Genomic DNA, 26034 nt, shown 5'->3' on the forward strand with positions numbered 1-26034 from the left:
CATTGAATATTATAGTATTTTAGAAAAGGAAACAGAACAAACATTTTAAGGAAAGGAAAGTCCCAACCCTGTAAAAAAGACAGAGGAGAGAAGATGAGCTGAGGATAAAGACAGGAAGGTTGGATGAGGTGGAGTCATGATTACAGCTTGATGCCTTCAGTAATTACAGTAAACCAGTTAAGGATTACAGACTGTGTGTGTTTCTATCGGGGGGAAGTCAGCCAGAGCTAAAAGAATATGCAGCCGACTTGTTACTGAGACAAGTAGCAGGAGGAGAGGCAGGACATTTTACTTGAATATACAAAAATCTTCATAACACTCAATTTTAATGTCAAGTTGTTTTTTTCCGGGGAAAGTCTCATGAAATAATAATCCCCTCCAGTTTAACATCTTGGATAGATAGTAACATCTGACTTGTTCTTGTCATGTGTCAGTTTGTGACTTAAGGGCAGCTTGAAGCTGCGCTTTCAGTCATTTGGATAGTCTAATGCTCGGTATAGGAAGTGACTATTATGAGCAAATGACCAAAAGGTCTATCAGGGTTGTATTGTGATGCAATAAGATGAAAGTAACACTAAATATACAGTATTTACAGGTAAAATACACAGTATGAATTCAGTTTTACTAGCTCATCTTGTTTAAATCTGGCTCAGTTATATTTGTTTTATTTGTCTCCAGATAATACTATATAAACCATAATGCCACATCGCCTGACAATGTATATATGTATGTACTTTATGTATGTATGTATGTATGTATTCCCTTTGACAGTAAACCATCAGGCGACTGAAGTGCAGTGGTAAGAAAGCTGCAGCATAGACAGAGCAGCAGGACAGAAGCCGGCCTTGATCTTGTATTCTCTGTATTCTCTGTATCCCTGTACCGTGTGGACTTGCCTCAGGTTTATTAGTATTTTAAACTGGTTTCTGTTGTAAATAAAAAAGTTCCAGTTTCCTAAAACTTGTTTCCTTAACAGCTTTTACCGTAAACCCCAATCATGGATTAACACTTTATATCAATCTGCTTATAAACTGCCTTATTGGACTGTAGGACATTTTTTAGTCTTACAGTCATAGATGTATAGACTTAGTATTTATCTTGTGGCTTTGTTATTATGAGGAAAACTCGTATGGTGGGGTATTTAAAGTGGAAAATCTTCAGTCTGGTTGATCGTCTTTTTCCTGTTTGGACACACAGAGGTGTGCAGGTTTAACGGAGTGAAGCAAGGTTGAGAGGTGAAATAATTGTTACCGGATTCAGGCCTGCCGGTAACTGACACACCTCCATCAGAGACACGTCCACAAAGCAGGCGGGTTTGATGCAATGGCCGCACCCATGGGATGTGATGGCTCATGCCGCTGCCATTCTTATTGGATTAGACATCAAACTAGAATTACCGCCTTGCGGTTGTACGCCTACGCCAACCAGTCAAGTTGCAGTTTACATCCATGTCTGTCATCGCTTCATCATTTTATCCTGTTTTTCATTTGTGTGAAATTGTCATAATTAGCAGATGAATCCTTGAGTTATGGCCAAAAATGTGTTGTGAGGTCACAGCGACCTTGACCTTTGACCACTAAAATCTAATCAGTTCATCCTTGAGTCCAAGTGGATTGTTGCGCCAAATTCGAAGAAATTTCCGAAGACATTCCTGAGATACCACGCTCACGAGAATGGGACGGACATTCAATGTAAACGTAATGTTACTGTGATATATACATTTGAATAATGGGGCGACCCCATGGCGTAAGGGCTAAAGGATAAGTTCACAATTTTACAAATATTTATTCAAACAAAAATCAAGTGCCCACATGAGCATTGGAAGAGTTTTTTTGCGGTTATCATTCTTCCTTTTTACCAGTTATGTGGATATTTTTTCAAAATTCCCTCCTTTTGTTTCCCCGGTCAGTCCGTTGAACTACAGTAGAAGGATAGTAACAAAAAGAGGAGCGTTTGTACTAAAAAGACAGTAACTTTGGGAGTTTTGAATGCATTTTTTCACAAAACAAGAACTGGGGATTTTCTCCCGTCACTTACAATGAAAGCTCATTAGGAGTGTATGTTCTTTAAAAAAGGATATTGCATAGTACTAATATTATGAGATCAGAAATCAAGAAAACCGGATAAGAAATATACAATATACCTCTTTTTATTATACACACGGTCCAAAATTTACTTAAAATATCTGTCAAATTTGTAACCAGCAGCTTAATAAACATATTCTACATTTAATAGCAACGTTGCGTGTAATTCCCCCGATACAAATTGACATGTGTCATGACATCAAAATGTCATTAGGAGATTACGATCAACATTCACAGCTAGGTTTCTCCGAGAGAAATGTGGAACACTTCCAAATCTCAGCTGATGATTGTTTCAATAGGAATGTAAAGGTGACACAAGTACAGGCAAGCCTATGGATTAAAACTATTACAGCAGCAGCAGCATATAAACAGAACACATGCAGAGACAACAGAAAAATAAAGATATGAAGCTACTTTTTAAGGCATTTGAGTGAAAACATGCACATGAATCAAGCTTTTATTAAACCACATCAGCAAGTAGAAAAGTTTATAGGGAGAGGATTCATCTCTGAGTGCTACTATACGTATAATTGATTGTCTTGAGTAACGGCTAATACAGTGTAAAAATATAGGCTCAGTTTAAATGGTCATTGTCACATTCAAAAGGTAAAAAAACAAACATAATATCACTTTTAATACACAAAGAAACACTTTGAGCTGCTAACAACACTGACAGATGTAACTTATCATGCGCAAGCAAACACAGATATAAGAAAAAATATGTCTTATAAAAGGTATTTTTTGGTTTAAAAGTGGTTTGAATTTGCAAGTATGACCTCTGAACTTAAACCATGCCACAGTAATGCGCTACCACAGTAAATACAGTCAACACACAGCAAAGAGCCTTTTTGGAAAAGATTCAGTACGTGAAATAAAACCTTGTATTTCGAAAGTGTAACTGTAAGTCTTCTCCTCGACATGATAGAAGATCTCGAGACAGATAAAACATGACAGCAGTGAAAGCAATCATAATCACGGCTGAAGGCTCAAAAAAATGCAATCTAATTATCCTGACAACCGGTCTCTGTTGGACTGCTGTACTAAAAATAAAACCGAGGAACAACTGCAAGGCAAGTTTGTAGTGCATGGCAACCGAGTTCTTCGCAACAAGCGGGTCCTTGATGCCCCTGAGTCTCTCTCTCTCTCTCTCTGATCAAATCTTACTGGAGGAAAAAAAAAACTTTTTATTTGTCTTCCTCTAGCAGTTGGAGGTCTGCAGGTGGCCTTCGTTCAGGATGGAGGTGAGGTTGCCGTCATAGAAACCGTCCTCATCCTCAGAGCTCAAAGTGGGGCCCAGAGATGCACGGTGTGTGTGCTGTGACTTCCGCCTGAGATAAAGCAAACAAACAGAAACTCAGTTCTTCTACCGTCACACGCTGCAGCTCAGTGAACACAGGCATGTGTCCAGCTAGTTACTACAGAGTGCCACCTAGTGTAAAGACGACGCATGGAGTTAAGTTAAGGAAGTCTTCTTCCATTGCATGAGGACCAGTAAATATTTATTTCATGCGACAATAACTTACTTTGCTTCGGTCTCCAGGGCTGTGACTTTGGCGTGCAGTGCCTCCTGGAGTTCCTGCTGCTCCTCTAGGTCTCTGAGAACCTTCCGGCGGACTCCCTCCAAGCGCTCCACCTCTCCCTCGCTCTCGTCCACCTGTCGCTTCAAGGCCTTCACGCGCAGAGACAGCTGGGGACGGAGAGAGAGAGGGAGAGGCAAGGGAGTTAGAGGGGGGGGATCAGAGGAGGTCACAGGTGAAGAGCCGTGAGGGAGCGGAGGGGAAGGAGGTGAGGAGGTTTGACAGGTGTGTGAGTTTATAAGGGAGCAGCTATGGCTACGTGAAAAAGGGCTGAGGCAGCAGGAAGATGAGAGGGGGACGGAGGTCAGGGAGAGTCCTGGTGACCGAGTGAGGTTGGGTGTGGGTCAGGAGGAGTACAGATGAGATTAGTCTTTTGTTAAAGAAGCAATTAAGCACTGTTTGAACTGCGTTAATGATTAAACAGCAGGCGTAGGTCAAACAGTATCCATCGATAATTCTTACTACATAATTAAAACCGGTAAAGAAGTACAAACAGAGTCAGGAAACTAAAGGGATAGTTTGGGTGTTTTGAAGTGGGGTTGTATGAGGTACTTATCCATAGTCAGTGTATTACCTGCAGTAGGTGATGGTCGGCACGCCCCCAGTTTGGAGAATCAGACAGGAGTTATTGCACTGAACCAAAATTACTGTGGACGGGGCCGGCAGCAAAACGTATTTAAGCCTGGCTGCTTTGGCGAGATCATAGATAACGGCTTCAGTTCTCCGTCAGAAACAAAGACTGTATAGCTGACAGCAAGGTAAACCGGCAAAAATATTCTAAATATAGCGTACACTTAAACTGATACTGATTTTTTTAGGTGAGTCTTTCTTTTAGGTGGCTAAAATACGTTTTGCTGTCGGCCCCGTCCACATCAGTACATTGCTTTGCTCCCATGCTGGTTCTCCTGTCTGCTTCTCCAAACTGGGGGCGTGCCGACCGTCATTTAATGTAGTTGATACACTGCTTACAGTATGTACCTCGTACAACCCCACTTCAAAACACCCAAACTATCCCTTTAAGTATCTATCAAACGCCGAAGGTAACACAATGGTGATTGAGCCTATGGCCCTCTGATGAAAGCCCTTGCATTTGCAGTATTATAAAATGGGTGTCAGTGGCGATAGTCCCGGGAATTCCCGCCACCGTTTGGATCTTACTCACTTCTTGGGAAGTGAGATCCAAAAACACACCTGCAGTTACCGCTAATCACAATAGGTGCCGCCGGAGAAAACGAAACGGAGATCTTTGAGATTGTAACTTTAATTATGTCTCAATTAAAAAAAATAAAAATCCATCTCTACATCTCTTGTTCAACACCGAGACACAATGTTCTCATCCAACTCTTGGCAAGAAAGTGGGTCAAACTATATCCTTTAATTGTTTAAATCCGGTTTGAGCGTCAGCATTTAGTGTTTAACCAGCAAACACTAAAACAAACACTAAAGATAATTTGCATCATGCAAATATTGATAATTACCTGATCTCTCTGCTCAACATGCTGGATCCTCTCAAGGTCTAACGTGGCGTTTAGCTCTTTCAGTTTCCTCTCCATTCGTCTCTGGGAGGCCTGGATGCTGGCCTTCTCCCTGTATGGATGGAGAAATTCACACAATAAAAGAACATTGCAATACTATGACGCAATTATCTTTCATTTTTACTGGGTATGTTATGGCACAAAAATTCCCAGGTGTTTTTTGTATAGATGGTTGACTGCTTTGACTCATTAAAATATTCCCCCAGTAGGACTTCATATTTGTTTCCTTTTTTGACCCGTCATGTGTGTTCAGCCGTACCTTTCTTCACTGCGTAGTCTCTCCTCCAACTCTTGAATTTTGTTTTCCAGCAGGCCGAGTCCAGGTGCGGGACGAGTCTGTCCCTCCATGTCTGCCATGCGAGACCTCAACTCCTTTAACTGGGAGCGGAGTGGGAGAGTGAGGTGAATGAACTACTGATTTTGCATTTTTTTGTGAGTCTATGTGCGTGTGCAGGGGACTGAATGAATGAACAGTACCTGTCTCTCAAGTGCGCTCTTGTCCATTTCCAGGTCGTGTCTCGCCGAACGCTCCTGCATCAGCTCTGAGCGAAGCTGGTCCACCTGAGAGGAGGAAGTGAGACGGGAGGAAAAGAAAGAAGAGGCAGTGTGTGAGTACACCTGTTTTACGATTACATAGAAATGCCTCTGGCTTATTTGCATGTGTATTCAAATGTTTCTATGTGGCACCTGATCTCTGCTACGTGTGATACGGTCGTTCAGAAGCTCCACGCTGCTCCGCTCCTCATCCAGTTCGATCTCCATAGTCTTAATCTTATCCTGTGAACACAGACAGATAAACAGATAAATCTGCCTGTACTCAAAGCTCAACCGTTTTACTCCATTTGCTGACACATCACCGTATCCCCGTTTTGCTCCCACCCGACTTTAGATTTCCCAGTTTGTGACCTTTGACCTCGAAAGCCTCACCTCCAGGCCCCTGATCTCCCTGCTGCGGTCGGTGTAGGAGCTCCTCTCTGAATCCACTTCGCTCTCCAAGTGTTTGAGACGGTTGTTGAGGAGGTCTCTCTCCAACTGGGCGCTGTCTCTGTCCTCGCTGCACACCAGCAGCTCCTTCTTCAGACGGGAAACCTAGAAACAAGACGGAGGGGACCACAGTTTTAAAGTCAAAGTCGACTCATTTTCATGCAGTCTTCAAAATCCCCCCAACCTTATATGGATAGTTCAGGTATTTTGAAGCTCTTGCCAAAGCCACCAGACTCCATTGAAAAAACTTGAAATTTTACCTAGCAGAACACGCAGGCTGCCGGTCTATCGCTGGCTTTATCGTTTAGTTTATTTGTGTTATTGTGTGACTTTGGTGAATCCGAACTAACCAAAGTCACACAATAACACAAACAAACTAACAAATTGAGGCAGCGCTAGACCAGAAACTTCCGTGTTCTGCGAGGTAAAAATCACTGTTTTTTTTCAAAGGAGTCTGGTTGCTTTGGCGAGAGCATAGATTGATACAACGGCTTCAGTTCCCTGTCGGACTGTATAGCTGTCTGACAGCAAGGTAAAGTGGTGAAAATATTCTAAATATAGCGTTCACTTAAACTGATACACATTTTTTTGGGCCTTTCTTTTAGGAGGCTAAAGTACGTTGTGCTGCCGGCCCCGTCGACAGCAGTACTTTATCGTGCAGTAACTCCTGTCTGCTTCTCCAAGCTGGGGGCGTGCCGACTGTCATCTACTGTAGGTAATACACTGAATATGGATAAGTACCTCAAAAATGGAAAGGAAGGAAAATTCTAACACAATTTCAAACTTTTCAGAGGTTTCATCCTTTCCATTCTCAACCCATTTGTCCTCACCTCCTCCTGCTGGGTCTTGAGGTTGCTCTGAGCCCTCTGCAGCTCAGCCAGCCGGTCCTTGCTGTTGCGCTGGGCTTCCAGCAAGTCCTTCCTCGAGCGCTCCCTGTAGTCTTCGAGCTGTGTCTGCAGGGTGGCCACCGACTGACGGGAATCTCCCATCATCGACTCCATCTGACAGCGGAGGAGGCAGAAAGACAGCGGTGAGTGACAATATCTATCTCTACATCAGTAAACCGAGATACTGTCCTAACCCTGATAAACACCTCTTTGTTAATCTTCTCCAGGGCTCGGTCCAGCAGCCTCTTCTGGTCCTCTAGGTCAATCTTGCCCCTCCTCAGCGCCTCCCTCTCCAGGTCTCTCTCCTCCAGCCGCTGGCTTAGCTCGTCCCTCTCCTTGCTCAGGCGGGTGGCTCCTCTCTTGGCCTCCTCCAGCTGAGTCTTCAGGGAGCGGTTCTCATCCTCCAGAGCCTCCACCGCCTCCTCGGCCCCTGGGCTCCGGGGCGTGCTGGAGTGGAGCCTCGTCTGGAGAAAATATACACTGATGAACATGTACACTAAATTGTGTTTTTATCACTATCATGCTGTAAGTAAAATGCATTTAATGTGGTATTTTTAGACCTGTATGGCATGTAAAACAGGGAGAGAGGCAACTAAAAAAGGGCTGTAAGACTATTCAAACAGTTGGGTACAGTCTGTACTGCATTTTCCTGATCACTGCGTACAAACTCCAGCCCAAAATCTTACTCTGTATCCTTAACGTAAGTTGATTTGTATTGGCTTTGCATCTACACTGATTTGTGTATGACTAGGTAACAAGATTATAGCCCTTAAAGCAGCTACAATACGTTTCTGTTCCAACGTGCACAGAGCACAATGCGCATCTTGTGCAAATTTATCTCGGAGGGATTATTTTCTGAGTTTATATGTTTGAGTTTTTTCTTTGGATTTCATTTACTCCACATCTCTCGGTTGAAAATAGAGCCTGCGTGGGAGGCAATTTCTTTTCTTCTTGTACAGTATGTCGGTTTACATGATTTTGCACGCACGCATGTGTGTGTGTGTGTGTGTGTGTGTGTGTGTGTGTGTGTGTGTGTGTGTGTGTGTGTGTACAGCTGTGTCTTCTTTTTCGTTTTTTTGCAGTACCATGCGGGACAGCCTCTCCCTGAGACGAGTGTTTGCCTCCTGGAGCTCCAGGTTGGCGCCGTGGTCCACCACTGTCTTTCCTAAAGACCCCACTGGTGACTGCAGAGAGAAACATGCAGAATTTACATAATGTGCATGAACTTTCCTTTTAAAATGATGACATTTGTCTCAATGAAAGCTCTACTCCCTTGTTTGTTTCATACATTAAATCCATTATATCATCAAAATCACTTCTTATCTATAGGCTGCTTCACCTCCTTCGCCTTCTCCACCGCCCTTTCCAGCTCGACCTTGTCTTTCTGCGACTGCTCCTTCAGCCGGCTGATCTCAGACAGAAGCTCGGCCTCTTTGTCTTTGCTCTCTCTCCTCAGGCCTTGAAGTGCCTCTCTCTTCTCGTCTAACTCGCCCTTTTGTTTGTCCAGATCGGCGCGAGCCCGCTTCAGATCATCATGGCAACGCCGCAGCTCCTTGGGATAAGCAATCAGAGATGAATAATGTGCGTGTGTGAGTGAGAGGAATGAGCCAGGGCGCATAACAATGTGATGGGGGCATGCGAGTGTGCAGGAAAAATGAATGAAATTATTGAAGCCTCAGCTACAGGAAAACCCCACTAATGGTACTGTAAAACAGAGGAGATGAGCCCACACATAATCTGACTGACATGTGAAATACCTCTGCTAAAGAATGGTTATCGTCAGACGCAGGCGTTTGTTTCTTCGCGGCGAGCAGCGAGTCCTGAACATACCTGAGCTCGCACTCACATTCATCCTTCTCCAAATGGGATTTCAGCAGCCTGTGGAGAGAAAGCAGATGTTAAAGAATCTCTAGTTTTGATAAGGAAATACTAATGAATCCTGGTTTGTTTCTGCTGATTTCTCTCAGGTGAAGGGCTCTCTCTTTGACGAGCATCCAGAAAAAAAAAACTTTTGAACAAGCCTCTCCTATTAGTGAGAAGATGCATTTCATTTCAGTGGGTTAAGCCCAGACCTCCTACTGTTAACCAGTGGCATGGAGAAATCTTTAAAGTTTTGCCGATGAGCTCAGTCTTGAAGGGGAATGAGAGGGTTTTTGATGAGCTGTGGGCGCCTTTTTCTAAACTACCTCGCAAATTGCACAGCAGGCACAGAGAGCAGGGGGGGCATTGCACTGTAGCCTGGCATCCTATCAGTGCCCCCGTGAATGTCTAATGCTCTCTCCTGGGTGTTTTACTGCTCTGCACCAGCTGATTCATGTAACGTATCAAAGCTCTGAGGCTGCTGTATAATGTCTTCCCATGTAATATGTATGTCTACATGCAGTGCTGGCTTCCAAGCTCTACTCAGCAAATATTAGTACTGGGCGAAGGTAACGGTATCATGATGCGTTCAAATGTAATCTTGTAAAATGTAGTTTTTGGCGAGAAACTTGAATAAATCCAGTTTGAAGGAGATGTTTTCACAGCAATATAAAATTTATATTAGAGAGGGAATTATTTAACTTCCTAACACATCATTAAAACTACTGATGCCAAGAATTTATTTTTAATAAATTTATATTATAATATTTCAATAAAAATACAATCATTTATTTCCTAATCATTTGAATTATGTGTTTTTATGCAAATAACCACTATAGATGACAATAACAAAAGGATAAATAAAAGGATGACATTTCAAATTTTTTACATTTTACATTGACTTCGGGATGGCCGAAATTATTTTTCTGGACGGTTCTGGGACGGTACTAAAAAAAAACTAGTCTAAGGCCTTGGATACCAGCTGCTATAACAAAACAAAACAACAACAAAACGGTTGGTATTGGCCGATATGGCTCATAGACGATCGGCAATCGGGATTGGCCAAAAAACATGATCGGGGCATCTCTTTTTTTCTGTTTGTTTGTATTTTTTCCATCTAGGTCTGTAATCTGATCGTATCTATCTTTGCATGAAATGATGTGTTTTGTATTACATTCTCTTCTTGAAAATTCAATAAAATATTGTGCTAAAAAACACACAGTGAAAACAGTAGCTCTATAAACTACACACACTGCACTACACACACTGCACGACACACTGCAAGGCCATAAGCACACACCAGCACAAACAAAGACCAAGGGGGTAAAACTACTGCATAAAAAACAATATAACAACGATTGATCAATAGAACTTCATTAAGACAAAATCAATAAGGTAGATTTCTGAATGTTGATTGGTTTGATTGAGTGATTGGGTTTATTATCACTGGGTTACTGTTCATCAATCTAATGATCAAAATCATCAGACACAAAATCCACTGACATATTCAAGTGAATTTCAGGGAACGTATCTCAAGTGTCAGATTTGCTGATTTGAAACTAGTCTAAACCTACTCAAACCAAACACAGTGAGATTGATTTTCTCTCTCACATTCGACTGCTGGTGACGTGCGTCCCGCTCCTGCTGAATGAAAAGTCAAGTGAGAGAGTTCATGCATTAAAAATAACTCAGGAGGAGGCCGAACCAAAGTATATCCACATAGATTTTACACAACTTAAGTTCTCAGTGAGCACTTTAACGCCTTTGAACTGGTTGTAAAAGTATAAAATATGATGAGTGTGTTTGATGCTTGACTAAAGAGTAACTGGGAATATGAGCCTTTGCTGCTGTAGCTGTGTGTGTCTTTGACTTTTTATGGATCCAAAGCAACGTTATGGCTCCATAATCAGTTTGGTTCAGCGTGAGATCTTAGAAATATCAGCTTCTATCTGAGGTCTTTAAAATGAACATTGATTCATCCACATATTCATGGTCTTTGAACGTTACTTCATGCTTATGCAATGTTATTTTTTTTTCAAATCCTTTGAAGTTAGATACTGAAAAAGATACAGTAAGTGTATTTCAAGCTCACAATTGATTAAGACAGTTTAGAGAGGCTTATAGACACTGACTCTTCTTTGGTGCTGTGCAGCTCCTCCGTGGTGGCGTCCAGCTGGGTCTTCCACTGCTCCCCCTGATCTCTGCAGCTCTCCAGCTCGTCCTCCAGCGTCAACATGGAGGCGTTCACTCTCTCCCTCTCCTCTTCTATCTGCTCCTGGGACTGCAACACACAAATAATGATATCAAATGGGAGTCACGCTGATTTATTCCTCATTACATTTACTCATTATTGTGTCACGTTAAAGCAGTTCACGCATCCAAATCTATCACATCTTGTAGTTCTTTTTCAAATGTTCAGCGCAAGGGAACAACAAAAAATCTGAGATCTCCTTCATCAGCATGTCTTCAACCTCTAAAAAAGACTTCTACAACAAGATAGAGCAGCCGTCACAAACCAACCACTTTAATCCTCCACTCGCCAAATAAAATCGCCACATCAGAAGCAGCTGCCAGCCGGTCTGTTTATTTCCTGCTCTCGAGCTGCGTGATACTTTTTTCCCTGACACCGCTGTTACCGTCTCCAAAATCTGCCTAATGATCTATTCGTGTACATACATATATGCTTCAAATTTCCTCTACACCGCATCCTACAGCACGTACGGCGCTCCAAAAATAGTCAGAAACTCTACAATAGAAACTCAACTGGGAAAGTTTTGCATTGCAATCACAAGTAGCAGAATTCTCTTTTCCAAACTCTGTCTGCACACACATTGGGCTTAAGCCTGAACTCAAGATACCCCGACCCAAGTGTTTGAACGCTGACAGCACACTGACACATAAGACAGAATGACGAGACAAAGCCTGAGTGGATAATAGGGCAGATGCAACATCAAAGTGCAATTTAGTATTGCCTTAATAACGGATGCAGGATGCACACAAACTAACTGACAGGTAGAACCTGACTATTCTCCACAACACATCTCCAATAAAGAGATGCTCTGAATAGAAAAAATTTTCTGAATGTTTCTATCGGTTAGCAGATGATGATGCAACAAACAAAAAATAATTACAGTTATCGTAAACTGAGAAATAATCATTGGGATTACTGGTTTTGCGACTGTAGAGGTTGTAAACCCTCCCTGGTTAATTGCTCTCTAATCTGCAGGCTCTGACTTTGACACTCTAACAATATAATGAGTGCAAGTGCAGGTTTATGTTGAACACAAATATCAAAAGCTCAAAATTAAACCTCCTATTGTAAAGGAATAAATGCTGAAAAAGAAACTGTCGATCACTCGAGCTCACTTTCTTCATTGGGAGTACAAGCAGGTGACGGTGCAGAATCTTTCGTTCCTTCACAGTCAGTTTATGGTCCGAAGCACCTGTCTATAAGACTTTCTGGGGTGCAGGAAAGTTGCTGAAACGGACTTAAAGACGCACATAAAACGGAGCTGCAGCTGAGCAGTTCCTTTAAAGTGGTATTTATTGGTGTCTCGCTTGTTCCTTGTTCAGTTTATTGAATTCCTCGTGCTGGTTCAGTGACATCAGAGTTACTAAACCAACACTTTTTTGTGATCTATTGAACCAATTACTCCCATTTAGATTAGAATCTTGTTTTTCCAGGGCTTAAAAACACACCAGGACAAACTCTTCCTATAACAAAAAGTAACTGCACATGTAGTACTTGAGAGAAACATATCAGAAGCATTCATAAGAGATTAAGTGACAGATGTTCTTTTACTTTTAATAATTAAAGGGGAACTACGCCTATTTTCAAAATTCATACATGGTATTCCTATGGTCTAAGTCTAAAAATATGAACAACTCTCTCCCAAATCCAAAAACTAGAGTGCTAAAACTCAAACTTGTGATGTCATTGGGTATAAAGTGTGGAGATGCTCCATAGACAATGAATATGGAGAGATGTTCTAGATGACACTAAGAGCTCCCAGGGTAATGATCTGACTATATGGGAACATTTTCTGTTTCACAACTGAGAACACTACAATAGAATAAAGCTCATTTGGGTATAAAAAAAAGAAAACAAACGTTCTGTGGTCCATAAAATCAGTCTCCCATTCATTGGCTATGGAGTAGCTACACACTTTATACCCTATGACATCAAGTTTGAGCTTTGGTACTCTAGTTTTTGGATTTGGGAGAGAAATGTTCATGATTACTAATATTTTTTGGACTGTCTTAGACCATAGGAATAACATCTAAGAATTTTGAAAATGGGTAGTTCCCCTTTAATATTCTTGTTGTGTATCATTTGCTCGATATTGGAAGAAACAGTTTTCAAAGTCTCTAGTGTCCTCTTTTGGGTCTCAGCTGCACATTTGTATTCCTTTTATCCCCGTCTTCTCCGTTTTTAATCATTTTTGCTAATAAGTTCAGCCTGAACTCTCAAATACTGACAACTGCAGATGAATCTATTTCAAAAAAACCTATTAGGGCTGCACATTATATCATTTTTTATATCGTCATTGCAATGTCAACTTGTGTGCGATAAACACATCGTGAAAGACTACGATCTTGCACTCTGGGATTTATTTAGTTATTTGAAAGAGAGTATCAGTTGAAAACTGCACTTTATAATGTAATGTTATCACTTTTTGTATTGGTGTTTTTATCTTCAGTTCAATTTGTTAAATAACAGAATGCTGGAAATAATTTTCTTTTTTCTTTTTTAATTCAACAAACAATTTGTTGTATTTTAGCAGCACTTTAATATCTCTTTATTTAATCGCAAGTAATATTGTTATCGCAATAATGTTGAGTATTGCAATAACGATAGTACTTATTGCATATTGCATATTCTCCTCATACTGTGCAGCCTTAAATCCTTTTTTTTTGTTATACATTCAGTGAACTACTTCTGCACTACAGTTTAAACCCTAGAAGAACTTCTGGGCTACAACACAGTAAAGTTTTGTGTGATTGACTCTATGCACCGAAAGCAAAAGAGAGTTCCCTCCACCTGTGTGACCTGCTCCATGGTTGTCCTCAGGTTCTCCATGTCCTGGCTGTACTGCTCCCTCAGAGTCTCCATCTCTGTGTCGTGGCACTCCACCTCCTCCTTTAGCGCCCCCTTCAGCGCCGTCAGCTCCCGCTCCCGCTGGTGTAGGATCTCCTCATGGCGATGACGCAGCATGGCAGCCTCGGTCAGGTCGGCCTGCAGGGTCATCACGTCCTGCGGAGGGAAAGAAAGACAAAGAAAGTCAGATAGGCAGACAAGTGGGAGTGCTGTAATGTTTTATTCTGTGTGAGTGTGTTCCTTGTACCGTCTGCAGTGAGTCGGAGTCTGGCGAGTTTTCTGAAACCCTCCTCAGCTCCTCCTGAAGCTCAGCCAGCTGATCTTCCTGTAGGCGCAGACGAGTCTCCGCCACCTCTCTGGCCATGCGCTCCACAGCCAGGCTACACACACACACACACACACACACACACGCACACATTATCAATATTGCAACGCCAAACACATAAACAAGCCCATCAATCAGGCAATGAATGAGTGAAATGATGCTGTGACAAAAAAGCCCCAGGAACAATAACTGGAAGCCTATTGTTGGGCTGGTAAGTGCACACACTGTACATGCAAACACACACACAAACACACATACACACACACAGGTCCTTACTCATCATGGACTTGCTGCAGGTCTTTCTTGCAGCGATCGAGTTGCTCCAGAAGCTCCTCGAGTTTCCCCTTGTTGAAGCTCCCATCAGATCCTCCCTTCTGTACACAATACAAACACACAAACAGAGATAAAGTGTGTGCGAGATTGAGATTGAGACAGAGAGAAAGAGGACAAAGAGAGAGCACAAACACACAGAGAGCAGGACTGGAAACAACCGAGTGTCAATGTCGACCTTGCAACTACATAATGCCCCCTGTATTATCTGAAACTTTGAAAGAAGAAGAAGCCCTGCCTTTGGATTCCTTGCCCTAGTTTCTGACAGTCAAAAAAGAATCTTTAGGAGAAGAGGCCCTGCCAGTGAGCTCAGACATCGTCAAAAAAAACCTCCCAACAATCTCCTCATATTAACAACTCTCTCTGACAGGCTGCAGGGGAGCAGAGCCGGAGCGGCGTCGCCCACACCGCTGCACCGCTCGTCACTGAAAAGGAGGTGGAAGCGCAGGCTGCCCATGAAACCTCTCTTATCCTCCTACACACTCATTACAGGGACGCACACACAGAAGCAGAAGAAGAAGAAGCAGAAGAAGAGAGACAAAGCGAGGATCACGGACGGTTGTGCTCCTCGGGGGAACCTCCCATTGACTTATCAGCGATGGTTTATGAAGATGTGTTTTGTACAGATTTGTTTCATTTTCCTCTCGTTCCCTGCAGGACAGTTTGTAGATAATCCCGTTCTGGGACTTTTCAGTTCCTCACAAAGAGATAATTAACAGAAGATAACATAATTGAGAATATGTAGAAGTTCTTTTGAGTGCTATGATTGAATTGCATCAGCTGTATCCTTATGTGTATTAATCATCTACAATAAAGCAGCTGCCCTGCAGTCTTAGCAGGAATACTTGAGGATGGTGTGAATACATAATGCAAAAGAGATTCAATAAAAGTCTGATCTTAAATAACAGATGATTTGGTCTTGATATCCTCTCGTCCAGTTGTTCCCAACATGGGGTTCTGGACCCACAGAGGGGTCGCTAGATAAATCTTAGGGGTCATGAGAAAAAACAAAACATTTCTGTTTTTTTTTTCAAACTTTCTTCTTACTCTGCTTTTTTTTCTCATGAATTACTTGATCATTTTACCACTTCAGGCCAAGAGTTGCAAAGTAGAAGTGTTTTTCTGTATTCTTTATTCCCATTTCAAGAATTTTCTATAAACGATATCCTCATTGTAACTTAACTTAATAATGGGATTATGTTATGGCCATACATTTTTGAGCCTCAATCTCCATTACTACGGAGAAGAAGAATTCAAAACGCTTCTTTGTTGAATTTGTGATGTAACATAACTTTAAGCTCAATGTTTGAATGTTTCTTGCTGAAATGCACCCTGAGAGTCGTAGTTAACTTAAGTTTTTATGTACACAGACTGAGACTTTTATCAAAGAACCAGATATTTTCTAAAGCAACAGCGCATCTTTTGTACTGATGATTCAACCGGGAGAGTTTCATTGAAACATTATTTTTGGGATACTGAAATGGGACTTTTACTTACTGAACTAGGAATGCCCAATCTATTCAAATAAAACTACCTGAGAAGGAATAATCACTCTTTGGTTGAAATGGGGGGGAAACAAGAAGACATAGCTTCACTTTTAAGGGATGAACCACCAGTGCTCTAGTCCTTTGTAATTTGTAAAAACAACAGTTTTTCATTCTCTACACAAACACATACATATATTGCTTTCTTGGACTAAAGTAACCCAACACACCAGCATCTGATCCTCTATTAACCGGGGGAACAAACAGGGTGCCGGTGCATTAATCACTCTCCCACTGACACACATTAACTGGCAACGCTGCATTAGACCAGTCAAAACACACCACGAGCACTTAGAAAGAGCCTCAGACATTAGCGGTACAGAGGGAATGTGAACACTGCCTTGTTTTATCCTTCCAAATGCAGATAACTCTCTGAAATCAGACAATTCAGAGAGTTATCTGCGACTGGTTGTATCACAAATGCTCCAAAGCAGTCTTTGGATGATCCTTTTATGACACACACTCAATTGATCCTGCTCTGATCTTGTGTTTTGGCTTTATACAGACAAAAAGCAATGTTTTGGTTTTGAGGCAGAGCTGGAGGAAAAAAATAGCCTCCGGCAAAAAACAAGACCGTGTAAACCCCTTCATACTGCAGTTTGATGCTGGCTGTGGATCAGTAGCTGTTATCGCTTCTGAAGAGCCTGAGATGTCTGCTGGAAGAGGAATCAGCCAATAAATCCACTAAAGTGGACGACACGGTCATAGCAACGACGAACATGGATGGTTTTGTACAACAAGACCCCTCCGACCCCATCCGGCAAGCCAACCCCCAGCTGGTGCAGGGTTCCAGTCCGACTCAATTATTGATGCCTCTCAATGGCCGCGCGCTCAACACACACAAAGATCCCTCAACAGCTTTCCTCTGCAGGTGCATCGTTGCCAAGAGACAAGACGGGCAAACAATTCAGAGGCAGCCACGATCACAAACACACTGAGAAGTACATAACAAGGGGTCATACATAATCAAGTGCATGTAATATGAGGAGCTAAGGACACAAAGGAATAGCTTCTGCATGCAGATTTATGCAGAATGATGCAAATTAAAAGGAAGTAGTGGTGCTCGTGCTCATAAAAACTGTGGCACAATCTATTTTAATAAGGTGTGACAGGAGCACAAAGGGGCAAAGATGGCAACGGAATTGACAGAGGAATACTCAGCATGCTCCTTAATTTTCAAATTTTTTTTGGCCTGCCAAAAGAGGATCCTTGGAGACAAAGTGAATGAAATAGAAACTTCATATCCTCAGAAAAGAGGACAGGCTGCCAACCATCTGTTAGCTTCATTATAAGAGCTGCTCTGTTGAGAAGACGCCCATCACAGACAACATGCTGAACCTACACAACACAAGAGCTAATTGGATTATGTATTATTAGTTTTATATATGTATGCAATTGTTTCGCCAAGCTTTTTGTAAAGTGTGGAGCTATCTAAATTGGATGGCTGCAAAATAAAAATAAATAAATGATGCTACTAATACGTTTAAAGCAACTATTTGCAACTTGTACTTTAAAGGTGCAGTATGTAGGATCTGGTGGCGTCTAGGGGTGAGGGGGTCAACGCCAAAATGTGAATGGCTCTCACACAAAATGATGCTATTTTCACTGATCAATGAGTAAAATTGCTCACATTTACTCTATGTGGTCGAGAAAAATCATGTTTTGTCGTACCTTAAAACTGCCGGTTGTCTCATAGACGAGGCCGGCCTTTCTTTTGAGGGACCCCTCACTCTCGCTGGTGCTGATCAGGAAACAGAGGATTAGATTGGAAAAGGACACACACTCTAGACATTCAGTATATCATGCTTGTAGTTTATTTACCCTTCTCTAAGGATGTTGTAAATAGCTTGCTTCGATTGAGCTTCCTCCCCATTGATGACCCCTTTGCTTTGACTCATGCTCCTCGGAGTTATCTCCTTTAAACAGAGAGTTAGCAGGGTGAGAAAACAGACACAATACAAAGGGACCGTTTAATACCTCGCAATCGCTGGGACTTACAGGCTTTTTGGCTACAGCTGGATAGGTGTCCTTTGCGACAAACTTCCCCAGTGAGTTGAAGCTCGGCTTGGGGGCCTTGAGTGCCGTCACCCTGGAAACAGATACAGGGCTGCTGCTCGCTGAGGAAGATGACGCCAACAAATTGGAGGAGGCAGACGGAGGAGTAGCGTAGGGATTGGGAGTCGGAGAGCTCGGTGAGGGGACCTCAGGCTGGACGTTATTTCTAGCATCGAGGCTTCTCGACCGCCTGCGCTCGTCAAACCTGAGCCGCTGCCTCGCTCCGGAGCGGCCTCTCGCCTGTGGGGCGCTGTCTGCCGGCGTCCCGCTGTTTGCCGGCGTCCCGCTGTTGAACTTACTGATGAGCTTGTTGATGGGAGCCAGGGAGTTGGTGTCGATCACTGGGATGGGCTCCTCATTAATTGACGCTGGGGGTTTTGGGAATGACGATGAAGAGTAATCTGTGCTCTGTTTTTTCCTGCTGTGTCTCCCCAAAGAGCCAGTGTAACCAGAGCCAGTCGGCTTGACCCCTCTGGGTCCCACGCCGTTTAATTTGACAGGTTTCAGGCCTGCTTCGTTATACTCCTCATTACTAGTCCTGTCTCTGTTTTTCTCTGCTTCACTGGCCGCTGCTTTGAGTCGAGGTTCAGCTTTCCTGCCTGCTCCGCTCTCCTCCTCCCCTTGTGTTCCTGCTTGTCCATCCCCTGGAGGTCTCTTATGAGGGCTCCCAAAAACCTCCCCGACCTCATCCTCTACTGGAGATACGGTGGAGCGTGCTGTATTTGAAGCAGGGCTATAGGGGTTTGAAAATTCTTCTGGTTTTGTATTTTTCTTGGGGAGGCTGGTGAACGGTGAAGGTGGCCCTGAGCCGGAGCTGGGAGTGTTCAGCTGAACCCCGTAAGAGTCACCTTTCTCGCCATCTTTCAGGACCACGTAAGGCTGTCCAGAGATTCCCTGAACGTGCACGGCCACCCCGTACTTATTGGATGGAGGGGTCGCACTGTTGCTTGCTTTGGATTTGTCAGCGTAACCTCCGCCTGTGTCGTGGAGGTCCTTGATGAAGCGGATCTGAACGCCGTAATCCACAAGAGGCTTCCTTTCAGTGGACAGAGTGCTCATGCTGACTTCCTGGTTTCTGTGCGAGCAGCCTGGGCAGACGGGGAGGGGAAGAAAATGCAAATCAGGTGAATTAGTGGAACAAGTTATAAAAGAGAGAACATGAAAGTACCCTTTTTTCTCTCTATTCCACGATACAGACCTGCAGATGATTAAATTCTCAGACCCTTTGTTTCAGCTGTTGCACTGTTAAGATGCGCCTTAGGTCTTTTTTGCTTTTCCACGCTTTACAAAAAAGTAATTACTCCCCAACTGCTTCTTTTTAACTTGCATGTGTCACTTCTTCTTCCTCTGCGATCGTATCAGATTGCTGCTAAACCTTGATGAAGCCGACATTTTCTCTTGCTGCTCTACAGGTTTAATTCCTTCTCAACCAGAATGACAAATATGCCACTGGGGCGCTAAGAACCTCTGTGTACAGGTCGGTTTCAGAGGGTGTGGGAAAACGAAGAGTGAGAGTGTGACTGGGTGTGTGTGAGACACAAACACACAGAAGTAATCAATACGTTTAATATAGTTTACATAGTCATGGTGACTGTGTTGATGTTGTCATCCAATCATTATTAATGAATGGGTTTTTGATATTTTTTATGTATTCAAACAGCAAGCTTGCACTCCTGGTGGCCACAGTACCGAATGAACCTGTGTTTTACTGACTTTAATATTTTATTAAAGGGGCATTCCACTGATTTTACACATAAAGGTCAGTTTACTCGTCATGAGGAGTACTACTGTCTTGAGCATGGCGTTTGAAAAATGTGTGCATTCACCAGACAAGGAGGGTCAAACAAAAATTATGCTATTTGTTGCATGATGGGAAATGTAGAATCCAGCATTTTTGGAGCTTGACCCTTACTAGGGATTAAAAATCAGGATATCTTGGCCTCTGTTGCTTCGACTTTGAGTAGGGCTGTAAAAGTTAACGCGATAATAATGGAACCTAAGGAATCCATTTGTACCAACGATGTCATACTAGCTCGTCACAAAGGAGGCAATATAACGTTCCAAACTTATGCTAAATTTTGGCGATGAAAAACTTGCATGGTCATTTTCAAAGGGGTCCCTTGACCTCTGACCTCAAGATATGTGAATGAAAATGGGTTCTATGGGTACCCACGAGTCTCCCTTTACAGACATGCCCACTTTATGATAATCACATGCAGTTTGGGGCAAGTCATAGTCAAGTCAGCACACTGACACACTGACAGCTGCTGTCGCCTGTTGGGCGTAAGTTTGCCATGTTATGGTTTGAGCATATTTTTTTGTATGCTAAATGCAGTACCTGTGAGGGTTTCTGGACAATATTTGTCATTGTTTTGTGTTGTTAATTGATTTCCAGTAATAAATATATACATACATTTGCATGGAGCAAGCATATTTGCCCACTCCCATGTTGATAAGAGTATTAAATACTTGACAAATCTCCCTTTAAGGTACATTTTAAACAGATAAAAAATGTGCAGTTAATTTGCGATTAATCACGATTAACTATGGACAATCATGTGATCAATCGCGATTAACTATTTGAATCGATTGACAGCCTTAATATTGAGCGTTCTTTTGTGTTTGTTTTTTATTGTGTCTCTTGTGAGTTCTCCAACTACATGGGAGTGCATCAAAATCCGATTAGCATCTGACCAAAAAGATATTCTGTTATATTAAACACAACAAACAAAACCATCAAATCCTCACATTTGAGAAGCTGGATCCAGAACATGACTGAAACGATTAATCAACATATTTGCAGATTCATTTTCGGTTTATAGGCTATATTTAAACAACCCAGTCAGCTATGATGTTAATAGTATAAGCTAAGCATGTCCACCTTATTTGCTCGGGTGATGAACACTATGAGAAGGTGAATACTCCTCCTATTGTCCAGGCTCCGTGGAGCATTAAACACTGGGGGCTATGTCAGGAATGGGCTCCCCTCCTCTCTCTCTCTGCCTTTGCCAGAGTCTCCACAGTCACCAGACTTCAGAGTGGACTCACTCAGGCGTAAACTGTTTACTTTGAGCTCTGCAGACGCACACGCCGGCTCCAGCGTGTGCACAAACGCACACATCTGAAAGGGTTGTGCACAGACATCACAAACCTGCTGTGCATTCTCCATCTGGTAGCAGGTAGTTGATCTAATGAGCATCGCTGCTTTTTTCAGTGGCAAGAAAGTACTAAGTTATGTGGAATCATGTTAAAACACTTCTGTCACATGATCACATGAAAGTGTTATTTCTCTTGAACACATTCATCTTTGTATTTAAGCTGCGCTGCAAAAGCTGCTTTTCTCTTTCACAGAGCTCACCATCGTACTTCAACCCCAGTCTGTTTCCTTTGTCCGTACCTACAGATGAGACTCTCACAGGAATTAAAATGTAACCGACTCTAACTGGATGCTGGTTATAGTGTAACGCGAAGCGCCTCGGCCGGCATTGAGGCTGGATTGGTGAATCAAAGTCAGCCTTTGTCTTTTCCCAAAAAACATTCTTGGGATTCCAGACGTTCCCCTTTACACTCGGCATTGCGCGTGGTTTGCATTTGTATTAATAAGGACAGATTAAGAGGAAACTGAGAACTAGGGCAACTGTAAAGCCTACACATGTGGAAAACTGTCCACATAGACAGTAAATACAGAGTGAAGAGACTCATTAAAAGACGACAAACTGCAGACTAAAAATACAACGCCAAAACAAATTAATTCCCCTGTCCTAACAGAACAAACAACCAGGTTTGCAGACGGTGTTGACATCAAAACAACGATCTGAAGGTTAAAGAACGGGCTACTCCTCGGCTATGTTGGAAAAAGGGATGATACGCTTGTCTATTGTCGAGGTGCTCAGCCCTCAGCTGCTGATCACACAGAAAGCTCCCAGGTGTAAATATGTTCTTTGGGTAAATACAGATTTCAAGTGGTTTTTCAGCAACCAGTAGCCGAACACTGTTCAGTGACAACGGGTTCACCTCTCGTGCTCTCTCTTGTCACAAGGAATGGCCGTGTCAACAGAGACAGAGAGGAATGTCACCAAACGGGCCGATCTGCCATCACTCTTCCCTTTTTTCTCCTCCTCACCCAGCTCATTTTCCTCTGGCCCTGTTCCTGCGCCCTCCTCTGCCTCCGACCACACGTCTGATCTGCAACTTTCGCCCACACTGTCTCTTGCCCTTGGGTATCTGAACAAAAAGACGAGCTACTTTGATAGTAGAACTGGTTGAAATCGATGTCAGTGGGCCCGTATCGTGTGATTAGTTGATTAAGCAATAAACAAGAGATGTAATTGGAGACAACTCTGACAATTTATGTAATCATTCAAATCATTTATGATGTAAAAATGCAAAACTTTCACTGGTTCCAGCCTCTAAAAATAAACATGTCCTGCTTTTTTCTGTTTTATATCCATTGATACATTGAATATCTTTAGGATTTGGACTGTTGGTTGGACAAAACAAACAAAACAAAGCGGTGCTTGATATTTCCTCAACTGATCTCATCATGGCCTCCGGGTCACAAACTTTTTAATTTTACAGCTATAAACAGTACACTACAAGATGTTTATGAAAACATTTGAGACGAGAAATATGCATTACACTAACAGAATATTGATTAATATTTGATCAGCGCTGCTTAGTTTGACAGTTTGATCGGAGTTCACGAGTGATTGACAGCCGGCTCTGATAGACGACAGCCTCCAGCTCGGCTCTGATTGGTTGTTTTCCTCCGGTATGTGAAATCTTGCAGATGCCATTAAGAGCACCGGAGGACACAGAGTCACATAAGGCAATTTTTTTCAGATTACCTGTCTCATGCACTACTGTCCGAATATAGTGACTATTTTATAAAAATAACTTTTTTAAAAATCATATTTGCTCCATTTCTACCCACTGCAGCTTAAATTAACACATTTTGTTAGTTTTTAAGTATATATGTATTTGCTTGGAATAAATAATTCAGGTAGCAGAATTTTGTAATACAATCCCATTAAATGAACATATCACCATACAATTTCAATAAAAGTCAATAAACGATAACACACTGCTCTATTTGAGACCAAAAACATGTGATTTCAATACCTAGCATTTGTTTTACTGTAAAAACAAAAAAGCCAGACTAACTATTACCAGTATTATGATCTGTGTCAGAGAGATAGCTGCAGGTCATCTTGTTTAAAATAGCAACAACATGGAAATACTTGTTTGTTTACCTAAAACACCTCAAGGTGAGCTTGAACGTGTGCACACATTTATGGAGCAATTTATTTTTAAATGTAAGAGAAAAATGATTAAACACCTTCCAAACAGCTGCTGAGTTGTAAACTATAATGGTTGCCAAAGATATACAGTATCATGAGGCTTATCTGTTTATCCTGGAGTTGATATAGCCTCGAACATCTACCCAACACAGAGCCTGCATTGTGTTTTCTTGGCAGGTTATTTACACAGCTAAATAAATAATAGGCCTATCACTTTAAAAAATTCATATCAATATATAAAATAAAGTGAAAATTGATTAAACATCTTCCAAACAGCTGCCGAGTTGTAAACTATAATGGTTGCCAAGGATATATACAGTGTCATGAGGCTTATCTGTTTATCCTAGAGTTTATATAGCCTCGAATACAAAGCCATGCATTGTATTTTCTTGGCAGGTTATTTACACAGCTTAACTAAATAAAAGGTCTATCACTTTAAAAAAAATTCACATCAATATGTAAAATAAAGCTACTTTATTTTCAGAGGAGCAGAGGTAAGCCCCTGTGAGCACCTGTCTGCTCCTCCTGGATTAATTACGTCACACACACACACACACACCTATCCGGTCAGCTAGTATCGGTGCGCGTCGAAACCACCGGGCTCGTTTACTCGAGCCAGTAGGACCACGAGTAAACAACAACCAGCTCACCTGCCTCCTAATCCATCCTATTTGAAGCCCCTTACCTGCTATAATAACCTCTCATATCCTCTTTGAAGCCCTTTACCTGCTATAAGAACCTCTCATATCCTCTGTCACATCCAATTCTAGAATTACGCACGAACAGACATCCGAATTCTAGAATTACAACTCTGACAACACGCCGGAAAAGCGCAACAACAACAAAAGGCTTTTGCTCGGTTATTATAGAAAGCCTGCTGCCAAATCCAATCACAAAGCCACAGGTGTCCATCTCTGCTTAGCCAAATGTTTTCAAAGCAAAAAAAAAAGGTACTTTCCCCACCTGATCCCACTAAAGTACATGTACAGTGGATAAGCAGCAGGAGCAGCAGCTGTGTAAATACTCTACTGCACCTGCAAAAGATGATCCAAATGCTGTAATAATGATCCTCCCTCCTCAGCTCCTGTATCTTCAGCAGCAGCTCTATCTGTACAGTGCTGCTGGGATGACAAGATGTTACTCAATGAACTGAACACATCGGGATATTTCTCCCCCCTCCACCTCCTCCTCTCTGCTACCAGTGCAACCTGTTGCAGCACATCGGATAGTCATCGTCCCGCCTCAGGAGCGACTTCATTGGTGGGCGGATCCAACGCGGAGGCGGTGCCTGCTCAGGGCTCAGCTCAGTTTTATGTCTGCACACACACATACATACATACACATGCACAGGTTAATACAGACAGAGTGTGTGTGTGACTCATTTCTACTGAGGTGTTATGGGAATTTCTCAATCAATTTGAAAATGTCTGCATGGCAGTATTGAGCTATAATCATGTCCAATACCAACGCAGATCAGGAGAAATACTGATCACTTCTGAGGCAAAACTAATTAACTATTGACAGGAAAAAGGGTTTCCAGTTGGTTAATCATTTACTTCCTATAGCTACACTGAAGCCTATATGGCCACTAAATACCATCTGCAAATATAAAAATAGGGTATAGTAGCTGCTAGAAAAGCAATTACTAAGAAATGGCTTAAACCAGTTACCACATCATTAGAGAACTGGTGTGATGTAATTTATGAAATATTTGTAATGGAAAGAATTACTTTCTCAATGAGGCTTCAAGAAACTAATTTGAGGAGTTAAAAAGGAGTGGAAAAAGTATATTTCCCCAAAACGCCCTTCTTTTGTTTAATTTTTATTTTTTTCTAAATGTAATTTCTTCTATTATTATGATTTATTTGATCTTATTTCACATGAAAAGCACCCCATGTTCTATTTGTGTGTTCTATAATTTCATTGTAAAAAGTGGATAAGGTGGTTCAGTTCATATTTGTATCTAATTAAGTATGTTTATGTAAATGTCTGAGTAAAAACAAATAAAGGAAAAAGAAAATGAAATAAATAAATAAATACATTTTTCAAGTGGAATATCATGTTATTTGTACTCAAAATGTTGACTCACTCAGCTTTGTGACCGATGATAAATCATCTTAAAGGAGAAGTACGCCCAATTTTCAAAATTCATACATGTTGTTCCTATGGTCTAAGACAGTCCAACAAAAAAAAATATAGTAAACATGGACTCTCCCAAATCCAAAAACTAGAGCACTAAAACTCAAACTTGTGATTTCATAGGGTATAAAGTGTGGAGCTGCTCCACAGACAATGAATAGGTCGAGATGTTATAGATGACACTGAGAGCACCCAGAGGGATATTCTGAGAATATGGGAACATTTTCTGTTTCACAACAGACAACACTGCGATAGAATAAAGCTCATTTGAGTATAAGAAAAAGAAAAACATTATGCAGATCCACAAAATTAGCCT

The 26034-nt window shown here is 41.9% G+C and overlaps 1 protein-coding gene across 4 annotated transcripts; it reads right to left on the bottom strand.

Moving 5' to 3' along the window:
• Positions 1-2134: 2134 nt before the first annotated feature.
• Positions 2135-25307, bottom strand: cgnb (cingulin b). 4 transcript variants are annotated; one of them, XM_074614129.1, is made up of 21 exons: positions 24614-25307; positions 18223-19367; positions 18046-18140; positions 17896-17965; positions 14627-14721; positions 14273-14405; positions 13969-14181; positions 11060-11208; positions 10539-10568; positions 8825-8945; positions 8407-8619; positions 8153-8251; positions 7274-7531; positions 7011-7181; positions 6124-6285; positions 5884-5973; positions 5674-5757; positions 5456-5574; positions 5140-5248; positions 3608-3771; positions 2135-3412 (listed from the first exon to the last, which is right to left on the bottom strand). In XM_074614129.1, the coding sequence occupies exons 2-21, from the start codon at positions 19336-19338 to the stop codon at positions 3283-3285; spliced, it is 3621 nt and encodes a 1206-aa protein (XP_074470230.1). In that variant the 5' UTR covers positions 19339-19367; positions 24614-25307; the 3' UTR covers positions 2135-3282. The 4 variants fall into 4 exon arrangements, with proteins under 4 accessions (XP_074470230.1, XP_074470228.1, XP_074470229.1 ...); XM_074614127.1 differs by having other exon boundaries at positions 14627-14724; positions 24614-25306; XM_074614128.1 differs by lacking the exon at positions 24614-25307 and adding an exon at positions 24139-24399 and having other exon boundaries at positions 14627-14724.
• Between the last annotated feature and the right edge of the window lie 727 nt (positions 25308-26034).

This window comes from Sebastes fasciatus, chromosome 17, assembly GCF_043250625.1.
Source record: "Sebastes fasciatus isolate fSebFas1 chromosome 17, fSebFas1.pri, whole genome shotgun sequence".
NCBI lineage: Eukaryota > Metazoa > Chordata > Actinopteri > Perciformes > Sebastidae > Sebastes > Sebastes fasciatus.